This window comes from Salvelinus alpinus, chromosome 31 (assembly GCF_045679555.1).
Source record: "Salvelinus alpinus chromosome 31, SLU_Salpinus.1, whole genome shotgun sequence".
Taxonomy (NCBI): domain Eukaryota; kingdom Metazoa; phylum Chordata; class Actinopteri; order Salmoniformes; family Salmonidae; genus Salvelinus; species Salvelinus alpinus.
The window spans coordinates 6,339,409-6,355,094 of NC_092116.1; the positions used below are offsets into that span (position 1 = coordinate 6,339,409).

At 44.0% G+C, this 15,686-nt stretch overlaps 1 protein-coding gene across 3 annotated transcripts in view; it reads right to left on the minus strand.

Moving 5' to 3' along the window:
* Positions 1 to 428: 428 nt before the first annotated feature.
* LOC139560960 (metastasis-associated protein MTA2-like) overlaps positions 429 to 15,686 on the minus strand; it is a 31,526-nt gene continuing 16,268 nt past the window's right edge. For all 3 annotated transcript variants that reach the window (XM_071377709.1, XM_071377708.1, XM_071377710.1), the window contains 12 exons: positions 12,436 to 12,538; positions 11,626 to 11,725; positions 11,210 to 11,398; positions 10,856 to 10,930; positions 9,855 to 9,913; positions 9,669 to 9,769; positions 7,496 to 7,635; positions 6,802 to 7,030; positions 6,589 to 6,678; positions 6,220 to 6,341; positions 3,663 to 3,811; positions 429 to 2,804 (listed from right to left, as the gene is read on the minus strand). In XM_071377709.1, coding sequence (XP_071233810.1) covers positions 2,651 to 2,804; positions 3,663 to 3,811; positions 6,220 to 6,341; positions 6,589 to 6,678; positions 6,802 to 7,030; positions 7,496 to 7,635; positions 9,669 to 9,769; positions 9,855 to 9,913; positions 10,856 to 10,930; positions 11,210 to 11,398; positions 11,626 to 11,725; positions 12,436 to 12,538 — 1,511 coding nt within the window. In that variant the 3' untranslated portion in view covers positions 429 to 2,650. The remainder of the gene's footprint in view (positions 2,805 to 3,662; positions 3,812 to 6,219; positions 6,342 to 6,588; positions 6,679 to 6,801; positions 7,031 to 7,495; positions 7,636 to 9,668; positions 9,770 to 9,854; positions 9,914 to 10,855; positions 10,931 to 11,209; positions 11,399 to 11,625; positions 11,726 to 12,435; positions 12,539 to 15,686) is intronic.

The following is a 15,686-nucleotide window of genomic DNA, read 5'->3' on the forward strand; positions in this document are numbered from 1 at the left end:
TGCAGTTTTAGCGCCGGATGAAACCGCCCCTTATCAAATTAGACAGAGGGGCAGCACACAAGCGCAATAAACGTTTGCCAATTACTTCCCTGACTACTAACGGCAAGCCCATTGAGAACAAACACATTTTCTGGCAATTTACACCACAGTTGGTCAACCTAGCTATTTGTTAGTTAAATGCTGTCTGTTGGAGGAAACTATAACCCTTTGTGTGACCATGATTGATAATGCCCTTGTTTGAAATTAATAAAATACTAATTTCATGTTTGGTGGACTCATCTAGCTTGGGTTACAGTATTTATAGGAACACATTTAATGTGAGATGTAAACACAAATTATTAAAATGCTATTCCTTTTGTCACTGACAACTAGGGGACAATGCATTTCATACACACCCAGAAAAAGTACTCGCATGAAAGAGAAATGTGTATATGACCACAAAGAAAAAAAAAACTTTATTTATTTTCTTATCAAGATACATTAAAAGGATACAGACACATTGGAATAAAAAACACTTGAGAAAAAATGTAATTGTAGCATAATTATCTCTCCAACATACAAAATTCTAACTCCCTCTCCATCCCTCCCAACTGCTTTGATGGCCAACCATCCCAGTCTCCCATCCCAAACCCACTCAATGACAGAGAGCAATGTTCACATGTACAGTATTTTAACCTTCTTCAAAATATGAAGTAATTACAAGCTTTTTTTAAAGGTTTTATATTAAAAAAAACTGACGTTATCAATAGGCCAAGTTTTTTTCTTCAGATTAGTATTTTCACTAAGCATTTTAACACTTAAAATTTGTTTTAGAAACATTACAAAAGCCCACATTGGGACCAAACTTGCATATAAATCCTTCATTTCTACCCCAGTACTGGCTGTCAGTTCCCAATGCCTGAGGGAGCATGAGGAATTATAATATCCAATTAAGCATCGATTTAATCTAACGCACCCTTTCATCATAAAACACAAAAAGGTAAAATAAAGATTCAAACCAAATCAATCCACAAGTAAAGACATCACTGGAGATTCCTCTCTCATCAGATCATTAAAAACATGACTTCTGTACCCAAGTCAATACATATTGCTGCTTTAGTAATGACATTCTGACAACCAGCTCGTAACATAATTTGCCATTTCTGTTCAAAAGCAAGAGCCAAACAGTCCATTGTCATAAATGCTGTGACTTTGTCTATGGGTGGGGGATCTGAATGCATGTTTTATACGTACAGGTGGCAACATGCACAGGGGCCATCTTAGAATGGAGTTTTACACACCTTGAATGTTTATGGCTTAAATTCTGTCTCCTTCACTAAAAATAACCCATATTTCTCACAATAAGGGCCTTAAAGACAACAGCATCTATTCCGTATGTCTCAAACCACAGTAACCCATCAGATCCACATCCAGAACACACTTTTGAATATCTTCCAAACCTACATGAAATGAATGTCTTCTACCCTGTTAACCTACATTACACCTTTTCCTAAACCATTACTTTCTCCTACCATTGTATTGATGATGCAAGACCGTTGTACGCGAGAGGTCGTTCTCGCAGGTCAAAACCAACAAGCACCCCAAAGGCTTTACAGAGACAGATCCAGAAAGTCTTGCTCTCCGGATGGGTAAAACGTGGCTGTAACAAGTATGACAATCAAGTGACAGGAGACAAGACAGGACTCAAATTGATTGTGATGACAAACAAGAAAAACAGAGCTCAAACTACTAGGGGTCAACAGCATTTTTTCCCTCACTATCAAACCATCAAACGTAACTTCGGATAGGCTTGTGGAGAGATAGAGGGGGGATCAGTTCTTATTTGGGTGTATGGAAAGGGGACAGGGTGATAGTGCAAATTAAAGTCTAACAGAATGAGTGTCAAAAAGTAGAATATGATTATTTGACAAGTATGCTTGAATGATGAGTCATACAAAGTACTTTACCTCAACCTCCCAGACCTATGAAGGAACATGTTAATGAAACCATCTAAATAGACTTTCCCGGAAAAATAATCAAAGAAACATGCTAAAAACTCCTGTCCCATTTAGCCTTCCCAATAGAAATAAAACAACTAGAACGGACATTCAGTCAAATTGCCGTGGTCTGAGGGACTATGTCCCTTCTAGTATTTCAATTTCTTTCTATGGCCCTCCCACAACCACGTCCCCAACCAAATTGGTGTCGCCCCCTCAAAAAGCTGCAAATATTTACACAAATAAGACCTGGAGGAAAAAATAAGTGTTTTAACACCATTATTTCAGGATGAGAAATATTTCAGAGTTTAAATTACACAGTTAAAAATATTTGCCATTAAAAAAAGGGGAGCAAAATAATTAAGCAAGAGACGGAATAAAATACTACAAAGCCCAAAGCCTAGCGCGTGTACGTGGGTGTAAGTGTGTGTAGAGAAGTAATGTTGGCATGTGTATGTGTGAACTCAATGCAAAGTATGCATGTGGGTGTCACTAAAGTGTGTGTGTGTGTGTGTGTGTGTGGTGAGCAGCACGTCAGCTTTTGGGAGAGAAAAAAAAAAAAGAAAAAAAAAATGACAACAGAAAACGACTACTGGACTGGTATGGCGTGCGCTGCTAGCACTAGCAGTGGTGGTGCGCTCCCATGTCGCAGTGGGTCTCAGCCCCCCCCCCCCTTAGTCCTCCAGGACGATGGGCTCGCTGGTGCTGGATGGCAGGGTGGGGAGAACCAGGGTCCGGGGACCTAGGGGCAGCTTGACCCTGACAGGGAGGTGAGGTTTTCTGGCTGCACGCCGCATCTCAGACTGAGTCAGGTGTTTTCTCAGAGCCCTTGAGGAGAGAAACACACAACACAGTGAATTAGCTATAGGATTGAAAAGATAACACATTTGCACACCTAGGAGTCTAATGTCAAAGTGCACAGGTGCAAAGAAGTGAATCCTTCTCGTCTTCAAACTAGTCGAATGCAATATTACGCATTAATCAACAAATGCAACCTTTTGGTTAAAATAAAATTATCCCATTGAGTGTACTGCCATAGAGACCTGATTGATCCCTTTATGTCAAGTATTCCATATACAACAAATGTATAGAACATTAGGAACACCTTCCTAATATTGAGTTGCAGCCCTTTTGCCTTCATAACAGCCTCAATTCATCGGGGCATGGACTTTACAAGGTGTCGAAAGCGTTCCACAGGGATGCTGGCCGATGTTGAATCCAATGCTTCCCACAGTTGTGTCATGTTGGCTGGATGTCTTTTGAGTGGTGGACCATTTTTGATACAAATGGGAAACGGTTGAGTGTTAACTCAGCAGTGTGGCAGTTCGACACACTCAAACCGGTGCGCCTGGCACCTACTACCCCGCTCAAAGGCACTGAAATATTTTGTCTTACCCATTTCACCCTCTGAATGGCGCACACACACAATCCATGTCTCAAAATCCTCCCCCTCATCTACACTGATTGAAGTCGATTTAACAAGTGACATCCATAAGGGATCATAGCTTTCACCTGGATTCACCTGGTCAGTCTGTCATGGAAAGAGCAGTGTTACTAATATTTTGTACACACAGGGTACAACGCTGTATATTTCTCAACACAAAAAAAAGGACAGAATCTAAATTAGTATCCTCCACTGCTGTTTGCTACTCGATACAGAAAGTACTCTGTACAAAAGGACAGTACCTGGTGTCTTTCGTGGCCACAAACACCACGGGGTTGGGTGCGTCTCCCTGGTTCACTTTCTGACGCTTGATCACCGACTGTGAGGTGGTCCTCATGCCCGATGTGAACGGCCTGCCATTGGTGGGGAACGGCAGCCCTACTGCCTGTGACTAATGAGAGAAGAGCGGTGAGGGAAGAGAAATGTGCGCGCGCGCGGTGTGCCACGCCAGTGAGAGTTTGTGTGTGCCACTTGGCCCAAGCTGTGGTGATGCTGCTTTGCTCAGAGGTGGTGGAGGGAGATGGACAGATGGTCAGTGGTAGAACCCGACCGATATGCAATTTTTGGGTCCGATACCAATTTTTATGGAAGCTAAAGTCACCGATTACCGATACATCTGCCGATATATAGTATTTATTTTTAGAGATGGAATAAAAACATTTTTTACCCCAAATGTGTTGTGCACAAATTGTGCTCCAAGGGATAAACAGACACTCTAAATTATGATTTCTTACCAAAATATTTAAAATGTATATTATTTAAGAACATTTTGTGGTTTACAGAATATCCATCAAATCCAACTTTATCCTCTATAAATATGACAGTAAATACAAAACTATTTTAGTTGACCTTTTTAGCTACCACTTAAAGATATGCCTATCTACGGCAGTGGATAAGAAGTATGTAGAAGTGTTTGTGTTAAACCACCACAAAGGGTGGCTGGCTGAATTAAACTGTCTCAAAGTAAATCTGAAACTGCACTGTTCACAAATAAGCTTTGAAATGCAGTAACATGCCGTTTGTAATGTCACCACTAGGTGTCAGCATTTGTATTGAGTAGATATACTACAGGGTTTACAAGAATCAAAAGGTCATGCAAACGCTTAATGGTAACCTAGCAATGCGAGTATGTTATGACAAGCAAAAGCTAGCTATTCATTACGACAATGTTTGCCTCATTACACTGTTATTCAATACCATTTTTTTTTTAACCGTTTATTTAACCACTTACCAGCTATGTTGACTGAGAACACATTCTCATTTACAGCAATGACCTGGGGAATAGTTACAGAGGAGAGGGAATGAATGAGCCAATTGGAAGCTGGGAAAGATTAAGGGACCGTGATGGTACAAGGGGCAGATTGGGAATTTAGGGATCTTTAGTGACCACAGAGTCAGGACACACGTTTAACATCCCATTTGAAAGACGGCACCTTACACAGGGCAATGTCCCTAATCCCTGCCCTGGGGCATTGGGCTATTCTTTTTTTAAGACCAGAGGAAAGAGTGCCTCCTGCTGGCCCTCCTAGCAGCATCTAGTCTCCCATCCAGTGACCGATCATGATCAACCCTGCTTAGCTTCCGAGACAAGCCAGCAGTGGGATGCAGGGTGGTATACAAAATGTATTGGCTATAAATTTCAACTGCAGATGGCATTCACTGACAACTGAAAACATTTTTTGTAATTTAGCAGATGCTCTTATCCAGAGCGACTAACAGTAGTGAGCGCATACATTTTTCGTACTGGTCCCGTGGGACTAGAACCCACAACCCTGGCATTGCAAGCGCCATGAGTCACAAGGGACATGCAGGCAAATGGTTTCCACACTGGTTTTAGTCAAACGTTCTAATTTAGCTAGCTAGCTAACATTAGCTACTCATCTCATAAAGAATGCAAACACATGGCCTGAATGATAGATCTGCAGAAAATGTCTTGCTTTTTTCAGATTGCATATTTCAGAAAACTAAATAAATAAATCCCCTAGCTAACATAATAGGCCCAGACAGTAAGTGTTGTTTTTGCACCAGTTCAGTGTCAGCACATAAGTAGCTAGCTAGCCAAGCTAACTACCTATAGCTAGCCAAGCTAACTACCTATAGCTAGCCAAGCTAACTACCTATAGCTAGCCAAGCTAACTACCTATAGCTAGCCAAGCTAACTACCTATAGCTAGCTAAGCTAACTACCTAGCTAGCTACCTAGCTAAGCTAACTACCTAGCTAGCTAAGCACCTAGCTAACTATGTTAACTAAGTGAGAATGTGATGAGGACAGGGCTGCTTGCTTGAAGAGTACTTTTGAAGATTTACCTATTCAAATACACTGGCTGTAACAAGCTACTCACCGTCAAACCACCATGCCTACTCTCGCACATTGTGACCTAGGGCTGAACGATGTTCAATGAGCAGCTGGTAGCGAGCCCTCGTGAGGCAACCATTGAAACAAAATATGAAAATGACCACAAATGTGCAGACGTATTTGTTTATTCTATGTATATAATATTTGCGCTTTATCTGTGGAATAATTTTTTTTTAAATAATAATATTTCTGTGAAAGGCTAATATCGGCCGACAATATTGGTCAGATTTATCGGTCGGGCTCTAGTCAGTGAATCTCCCATTGTTACAGAGGAACCAGAGTGCCAGTCTCTCCAAGGTTACAGTAACAGAGGAAAGATAGCAGGCTGTCTATACCAAACAAGAACCAGTCAGTGTCACATATATGGTTTGACTGACAGAGATCGGGGAAGTCAAAATGGTGGTTGTGGTGTGTTTGTGTGTGAGGACTGAGGAGTACTCACGCTACTGTCAAAGGGCCTCTTCCCGAGTAGGCCTGATCCCCCACGGGGCTGGTTGGCCTGGTTGCGGTTGATGGGTGTGGGAGCGCCTCTGGGGGCCTTCAGCTTGAGTGGAGCCTGGATGGCTAGGGAGAGGACAGGAGAGGCATAAATCACAAACCAAAATCAAGACACTTACAATAGGAAGGAGCCTAACTATTGCATTGACGCTATAAAGAGTATTGAAAGAGAATTGACATATAAGTACAAAAGAGGATTGTAGGGGAAAGCTACAGGCAAGTGTTTTGAGTCCCAAAAGTTAACAAAGCTATTTTGAGAAGTAATAAATAAAAAGATCTCTTAGGAGCTCTCTGGTGGTTGGTAGATTCTCACCCAGTTCCTTCACTATAGTGGCCAGCGGTGGTCGAGGGATCGAGCGGTTCTTTATAGGGGCCTTGGTTGCTTTAGGCAACCTTATCATACCTGAGGAAGAAAAGATGACGATAAGCAGTGGATGTGTGAAAATCACATGTCTGAGTGTGTGTGGGTGTCTATACATACACCGTGTGTGTGTGTGTGTATATATAAAGTATCTCCTCTGCTCACACTCGGCCTTGACGGCGTTTGCATTGATGGAGGCGTAGGGGCGGCGTGCCGCGCGGCGGGGCTGCAGGATGTCAGTGCAGACGCGGCGGGCAATACGCGTCAGCTTGGTGGTCTGCAGGATGAACGTCTGCCGGTTCTTGGCCAGCAGCTTGGCGCGCCCCCCGCTCGTCGTGAACGGGGACAGGCCTTGCACCTCCTGGCGGGTCATGTGACCGCGCGGAGTGGACTCCTGAGGGGTCAAAAGAGTCAAGTTAACATATTGCAATATCATGACTGGTCAGACTGACTGTTTAGTGGGTGCATTGCAATAGGGTCCGTGCTATCGGGGATCCTTGGGACATCCATACCCCATTGAAGTTGACATTTTAAATGGTTATGGTTAACTAAGGGTTATGGTTAACTAAGGGTTATGGTAAGATTATGGGTTAGCGTAGGGATGTCCCAAGGACTCCGGATAGCACAGACCATCTCACTAGTCTAGTCTACAGTGGCTTCCTCTCCTCGTCTCCTGCCGCTGTAATGATCTGCTAACACAGTATAGGTGAAAGCAACAAGGTGGATGTCCACCAGGAATTATGAAATGAAAATATGAACACACTCTTCCCTGTTCAATGAAAATAAAGGAAAGGATATCGCTTAAGGCTACTGAGATGAACCCAGGTTTAGGGAAGCTGGTTAGTGAAAGCAGACGTACTGAGACAGATCTTGCGGCGCCCTCTAGCTGTGTGGGGGTCTTCAGGCCTCCGTACTTCTTCCAGTAGATCCAGCAGGAGGCACACAGTCTGCACTGCATGTTGGGAGGACCCCATGCGTACCACTGTGCTGACTGGGCAGCTGGAAGAGGCAAAGTGTTTGTATTAGCTCACTAGAAAAGTAACACTATTTGTATTGTCTATGGAGCTCTGGCAATTAGACAATCGAAAGAATTTACACCAATATCTCAATTTGACGGATCACGCCAAATCTCACTTTGTCGAGACAATGTATATCTCAATCTCTGCCAAAACGCTTTGAAGATCATAGACAAATCCCGGTGGACGACGCCATTTCTTCTGGAATATCTAAACGATTCAGCCGACATGGATGAAAATGATGACTGACAGTCTGCACTTTAACCTCAGTCATCGCATAATTTCCAAGTGCTGGAGTATAGAGACAAAACAACAGAAATGTGTCACTGTCCCAAGACTTTGAGCTCACTCTATCCCTTAATGTAAACGACGCTTTGGTCCGATTGTTGCTCACACAACTCTCTATTCGCCGCAAAATGTTAAAACGACGTAACTGGGAATCCGTACCCATGCCAATATCATGGACTGTAATGGTTTGAAAACATTCCTAGATTTGAAAAACAAACATAATCCAAACCATCAATTTACACATTTTAAGTGTGTTCACAGACTATTTAACAGCAAGGAAACATTTCGCAATGAAATTGGCCCCCAACTCCCAACTGTTCACCGTGTCCCCTAACTCATTTGATGTGAGAGTGCCCTGCAGTTAAATGCTTCTGGGACAAAGTTACACAATTCAGTTTGAAGTGCATGAATGTAAATATTCAATACTTTCATCTACTATGTTACTTAACGATGATAGCTCCTTGAAAATCAATACATCAGAGACTATTACTGCTGGCAGGCAACACTGCTGCAAAAAGCAAAAAAGATGTTGGCTCTTAGATGGCAGTCACAACACCCTCTCCCAATTCCCAAGTGGATAAAGTTACTATTTGTAGTTATAACATAAGAATTATCAAACAGTGCGAATGAATGGTGAGAGGCAACAAACAATTGAGGCCTGGACAAATATACTTGACTAAAGAATAATCTGATCTAAAGCCCAACAAATACAAATAAAACAATCTATTAAGGCCAAACATGAACATATATATGACACACACAAAAAGTAAACAAATTTAAATGTAACATGCAATTTTTTTTTTTACTGAGTTACAATTCATGTAAGGAAATCAGTCAATTTAAATTAATTAATTAGGCCCTAATCTATGGATTTCACATGACTGGGAATACGGATATGCATCTGTTGGTCATAGATACCTTAAAAAAATATTTACTTTAGCGTCTTATTGCAAACAGGATGCATGTTTTGGAAATATTTGTTATTCTGTACAGGCTTCCTTCTTTTCACTCTGTCAATTAGGTTAGTATTATTGAATAACTACAATGTTGTTGATCCATCCTCAGTTTTATTCTTTCACAGCCATTAAACTCTGTCGGTTTTAAAGTCACCATTGGCCTCATGGTGAAATCCCTGAACGGTTTCCTTCCTCTCCGGCCTTCTGAGTTAGGAAGGACAGCTGTATCTTTGTAGTGACTGGGTGTATTGATACACCATCCAAAGTGTAATTAACAATATCCGTTTGAAATTATGGGGTATTGTGTGTAGGGCAGTGTAAAAACAAAATATGGAAAAAGTCAAGAGCTGGGAATTCTTTCTGAAGACAATGTAAATGTACCCATTTTCATCCGTTTTACTTTCTTTGCTTTCAGACCCACGGGGAAGGGGTGGTATGGGGATGGTTGCTGGGGAGGGGTGGGAAACATGGTTTCCAAGTGGTGGGGTGGGAGGTTGGGGGGTGGAGGCTCACCTATGTTTTCTCTCTCTCTTTACACATACTTTTTGGCTCTGTGATGCAAGCCAACTATTACATTGTCTGAACATGTGTATTGTGCGTGTAGCCCCTCCCAACAAGAAAATGAATAAAGATTTGTTCACAAAAGAAAAATAACAAAGTTAATATCATGCAAAGGTATATACATGCATTTATCAATACAGTGAGACAAAGACATGGAGAGAGAGAGAGAGCGAGAGAGACTTTCAAGACACACAAAAACACATGTACTCACTATGGCAGCTCTCGCAGCTCAGTCCTTTCTGGAAGCCAGCGGCCCCGTTCATGCCAGGCTTGTTACCAGGAGCCATGATCTGGTTGGGGTTGGGTTTGGTGCTGGAGGGAGGGGAAAATGTGTCATTATGGTATTTGATGCAAGGATAGTAATATTGAGGAGAGTGCAGTTCAGACCGATACTCACTAGGTGGGGATGTACACCTGCTTCAGCTTGCTGTCTGCTTCTGCTGCCTTTAGTCGTTTCTGAAAGGGTATAAACATTTGATACAATTAGCACAGGAAAAGCAAGTAGGTTATTGGAGCAGGTTGAGAGCTTCAAGTTCCTTGGTGTCCACATCACCAACAACGTCCAAGCACACCAAGACAGTCGTGAAGAGGGCACGACAAAACCTATTCCCGCTCAAGAGACTGAAAAGATTTTGTATGGAACCTCAAAAGCTTCTACAGCTGCACCATCGAGAGCATCCTGACTGGTTGCATCACTGCCTGGTATGGCAACTGCTCGGCCTCCGACCGCAAGGAACTACAGAGGGTAGTGCGTATGGCCCAGTTCATTACTGGGGCCAAGCTTCCTGCCATCCAGGACCTCTATACCAGGCAGTGTCGGCGGGAAGGCCCTAAAATTGTCAAAGACTCCAGCCACCCTAGTCATAGACTATTCTCTCTGCTACCGCACGGCAAGCGGTACCGGAGCACCAAGTCTAGGTCCAGGAGCCTTCTAAACAACTTCTACCCCCAAGACATAAGACTCCTGAACACCTAATCAAATGGCTATCCAGACTATTTGCATTACCTGCCCCCCCCCCCCCCCCCCCCTGTTTAACACCACCGTTACCCTGTTATCTACTTTAGTCACTTTAAGACCTACATGTACATATTACCTCAACTAACTGGTGCCCCCGCACATTGTACTGGTACCCCCCTGTATATAGTCGCGCTATTGTTATTTTACTGCTACTCTTTCACTACTTGATACTTTTTTATTTCTTATTCTTATCCATATTTTTTTTTTAACTGCATTGTTGGTTAGGGGCTCGTAAATAAGCATTTCACTGTCGTATTCGGCGCATGTGACTAATAACTAATAACATTTGATAGGCGTGAATGAAACTACTATTTATACATCAGTGAAACAACTGACGAATACAAGCCATGTCATATAGTCATTGAGAGGAGGTGAATTACCTGTTGGATGTAGCGGTCAGTAGTCTTCCACATGTAGTAGAACTGGACCACACTGGCTAGTGACTTCCATGGCAGCTATATTTTTTACATGTATAAACACCACACAAATCAGAATCATCAACGCCATCTGTGACCAGTAGAACATACACCATAGGTGCATATCATGACAACAAGGAAGGTGTTAAGATATCCCCCCCACCCAAAAAAAAAAGAAGGTAGGGGCACACAATCATTTTTGCGTTTCTTGGCTAAATGTTTCATAGCATTTTCCATTGTGTGCCCTAATGAACATGACCTTGGGGGCATGAATGAAGGACCGTAGGGGTGTCATTGAGATGCGTGTTCACTACTTACAAAGTCCTGGCGGATGTCGTTGAAGTCCTTGCCGTACTTCTCCAGGGCCTCCTCAAACAGCATGGCCTCTGAGGCGCTCCACTCCTCCATCTCGTCACGGCAGAGGACCGGCCCGCCCTGCGGGACCAGCGTGGACATGGCCTTGGCTAGGTCGTAACTGTTCTTCTGCAGGGTGTCCATGGCATGGAACTAGAAAGGGGGGGAGAGATTAGGTCGTGGTGATTACGGCACAGGTCGCATTACTCAGGTTTTTGTAAATATGTGATATTGCATATAGTATTAGATAAATATTACGATATAATGTACATTACTGCTATTAATTACGGCAAGGTAGATATCCGTTAGTTTAGGGGGTAGTGGAGCACTTGCTGATTGTCCATGTCCCATGGTGACTAGACAAAGTGTGTGTGTCTCACCAGTGTGATGTCTCTGGAGGCTGCTGCAGCACTCATATGCAGGCTGGGTTGACGGATGGAGCTACTGCAGTCCAGGGCTCTGGCAAACGTCCCCACAGCACTGGAACACACACACAACCATCAAATATCATAATTAGAATCAATGACAAACCCAGTACTGAAACACACACATTACTAACTTATTTTTGTCTAGGCTTTTTGATACCCAATCAGATGGGATTTAGTAAATGTGTGACTTTACATCATATGGCCACAAGATGGCACTCCAGCTTGATGTAATCAAGGAGTCTTTCACTACAATGTCGATTCCCTCCAAAAACAGGGACAAACATGCTGTGTATTTGACTGGGGTCCTCCTGCTACTACACCGCTTAGGCAAGATCATTCAAAGATGTCTACAGGAAATGACTGTGCTACAATTAAACCAAAAAGGTGGACTTTGAAACTCAAAGCCATCTAGTTCACGTTACTCAAATCAGAATGTGCACCAAGCTCACGAGGCACCCTGACAACAACGTCCCGACGACAAGAACCTCTACAGCACAGGTGTCAAACTCATTCCACGGAGGGCCGAGTGTCTGCGGGTTTTCGCTCCTCCCTTGTACTTGATTGATGAATTAACATCACTAATTAGTTAGGAACTCCCCACACCTGGTTGTCTAGGGCTTTATTGAAAGGAAAAACCAAAAACCTGCAGACACTAGGCCCTCCGTGGAATGAGTTTGACACCCCTGCTCTACAGCAACAGGGCCGGGTTGTAACGTAACCAGGGCAACCTGTGACAGATGAAGGGGGACAGGGGACACTCACCGAGCCACCACCAGGAACTGGTCAATCTGGGGGTCTTTGAGCTGGTTGTCAGGGTCCCAGACCTTGGTCTCCAGCTTCTCCTGGATACGGGTGTCGGTTTCACCTGTGAGGGACAATACCAATAGAACAACGATCAGACATGTTAACCAATGACGCAGCAGATAGTCAAAAGATACTGGTTGTGGCGCCCACTATTTGGGAGACACTGGTCTATGGCTATAACAAGAGAGACTTGAGGAGAGGAAATGGTGAAAGAGGAATAGGAGAGAGGAATAAGCAGAAGATTAAAAAAAACATATGAATGAGCAGAGGATGCGAGAGGAAGGGGACAGAAATGACAGCGTTTGCAGGCAGTCCAGACTCCTCCTACGTCGTCTCCAGAGGATGAGCAGCTACGTCCGTCGGACCAGACTGAACCAGTGTCAGACACACAGGGGCTCGAACGCCTTGCACAAAACGTCAACCTTCAACTTAACACTGGCTACACTAGGGAACATAAAACAAGAGGGCAGCAGCTTACCACAGCACCTGCCTGAAGGGCCCTATCCATGGGCGTGCTCAGCGGGGAGCAAAATCTCCAATAAGAACATGTACAGTTATGAATGTAACTACTGTTCCCTGAAGGAGGGAACGAGGTATAACATAGTATGGGGCGTCAACGCCCAATCCTATTCACCTGAAGCAAACTGAAATCACGCCCAACGGGCAAAGAGACGAAGCCCCGGCTTCCTGGCTATAAAACCCGGGGAACGCATCTTTTTCCTCAATTCAGTACCACTCTTCAGCGAGCCCAACCCCACCTGACTGCGCGGGCCAAAATGTTATACATCGTTCTCTCCTTTTGGGAAGAGTAGTTATATTCATAACTATATGTTCCCTTTGTCAGTCAGTCACTCGGTATAACGTACTACGGGGGACATACAATCATGCCCAAAGCTGGCTCAAAGGGTACCAAACTATGAAGCCCACGGCAGCCCAAGCTGACCGGTTTCACCGGCTACAAAAAGGCGTTACAGAAACCACATTTTCCCCCTAACACTTAGCAGAGAAACTTGAACTCTCATTGCCCAACATATGGAACCAGAACATGCTGCAACTTGGCTATGCGTACTGACACGCTGCCACCACACCCCGAGTCCACAGACCCCACGGTTCCTAGAACAATACTTAACTTGAGTGCCTGAAAATACAAAAAGGAACCACAAGTCCAATACAACAAACACAACACTAGTCATGACTTGGTAAAGCGCACACGCTCGCTACATAGCATCGACCAGAGTCGATGAGCCACGGCAGCAGAGGATCAAACCCGCGGAAAAGCTGCAGTAACCTGGAAACACCGTACCCGCGCACTGCCACAGCAGCCCAAGGTACAAACCCACAGGGAACTGTGGTAACCCTGATAAATGCACACTGTGTGCCGCACATCAAGGCTCAACACCACAGGGAAACTGTGGTAACCCAGACAAAATGCTGTCTAACATCGACCAAGTCCATAGACCTTACCGGTTCCAAAAGGCTCATACAGACACCTAAGGATTTCACTGAATCTGAAAAACTTGAATCTGCACACTGCCGGACACCAAGGCAGCCCAAGGCTAAATCCCACAGGGGAACTGTGGTAATCCGGGTAAATATGCAACCTGCACGCTGAACAGCCAATTCCGGACCCAGCCATAAGAACATTATGAGCCACACTGGAAGCAGTTACAGCCAAGCAATAAAAAGCACATGGGTAGAGTATGTGGGGAACCCCAACTCACGGCAGCACAGATATCAACAATTGTCAAGTCCCTGAACAATGCCCAAGAAGCCACCACACCCCTAGTAGAGTGAGCAGGCACACCGCTAGGCAACCCTTGCCCTTTGCTATACGCCAGGGAGATAGCCTCCATAATCCAATTAGAAAGACGCAGCTTATAAAGCACACTACCCCAAACTGGATTAGCGAAACAGACAAAAAACTGGTCACAAACACAGACATGTGCATATCCATAGACAGTGCATTTGGAAAGTAGTACGACCCCTTGACGTTTCTACATTTTTTTTTACGTTAGTCTTATTCCAAAATGTATTAAAACATCCCCCCAATCAATCTACACACAATATCCCATAATGACTAAGCAAAATCAGGATTTTATAACTTTTTTTTAATAGAATGTATTAAAACATTTTTTTGCTGAAATATCACATTTACTTAAGTATTCAGACCCTTTACTCAGTACTTTGTTACAGCACCTTTGGCAGCGATTACAGCCCAAGGGTCATCTTGGGTATGACGCTACAAGCTTGCCACACCTGTATTTGAGGAGTTTTTCCCATTCTTCTCTGCAGATCCTCTCACGCTCAGTCAGGTTGAATGGGGAGCATCACTGCACAGCTATTTTCAGGTCTTTCCAGAGATGTTCAATCAGGTTCAAGTCCGGGCTCTGGCTGGGCCACTCAAAGACATTCAGAGACGTGTCCCGAAGCCACTCCTGTGTTGTCTTGGCTGTGTGCTTAGGGTCGAGATCCTGAGTGCTCTAGAGCAGGTTTTCATCAAGGATCTCTGTACCTTGCTCCATTCATCTTTCCCTCAATCCTGACTAGTATCCCAGTCCATGCCACTGAAAAACATCCCCGCAGCATCAGACCAGAGAATCTTGTTACATACAGTCAGAGTCCTTTATGTGTCTTTTGGCAAACTCCAAGCGGGCTGTCATGTGCCTTTTACTGAGGAGTGGTTTCAGTCTGGCCTGATTGGCGGAGTGCTGCAGAGATGGTTTTCAATCTTGAAGGTTCTCTGCCGACAGAGCAACTCTGGAGCTCTGTCAGAGTGACCATCGGGCTCTTGGTCACCTCCCTGACCAAGGCCCTTCTCCTCCGATTGCTCAGTTTGGCTGGGCGGCCAGCTCTAGAATGATGGAGGCCACTGTGTTCTTGGGGACCTTCAATGCGGCAGATATTTTTTGGTACCCTTCCCCAGATCTGTTCCTCGACACAATCCTGTCTTGAAGCTCTAAGGACAATTCCTTCGACCTCATGGCCTCAAGTTTTTGCTCTGACATGCACTGTCAACTGTGGGACCTAATACAGGTGTGTGCCTTTCCAAATCCTGTCCAATCAATTGAATATACCACAGGTGGACTCAGATTAAGTTGCAGAAACATCTCAAGGAGGATCAATGGAAACTGGATGCACCTGAGCTCAGTTTCAAGTCTCATAGCAAAGGGTCTGAATACTTTCTGAATGCAATGTATGTGCGTAAAGTG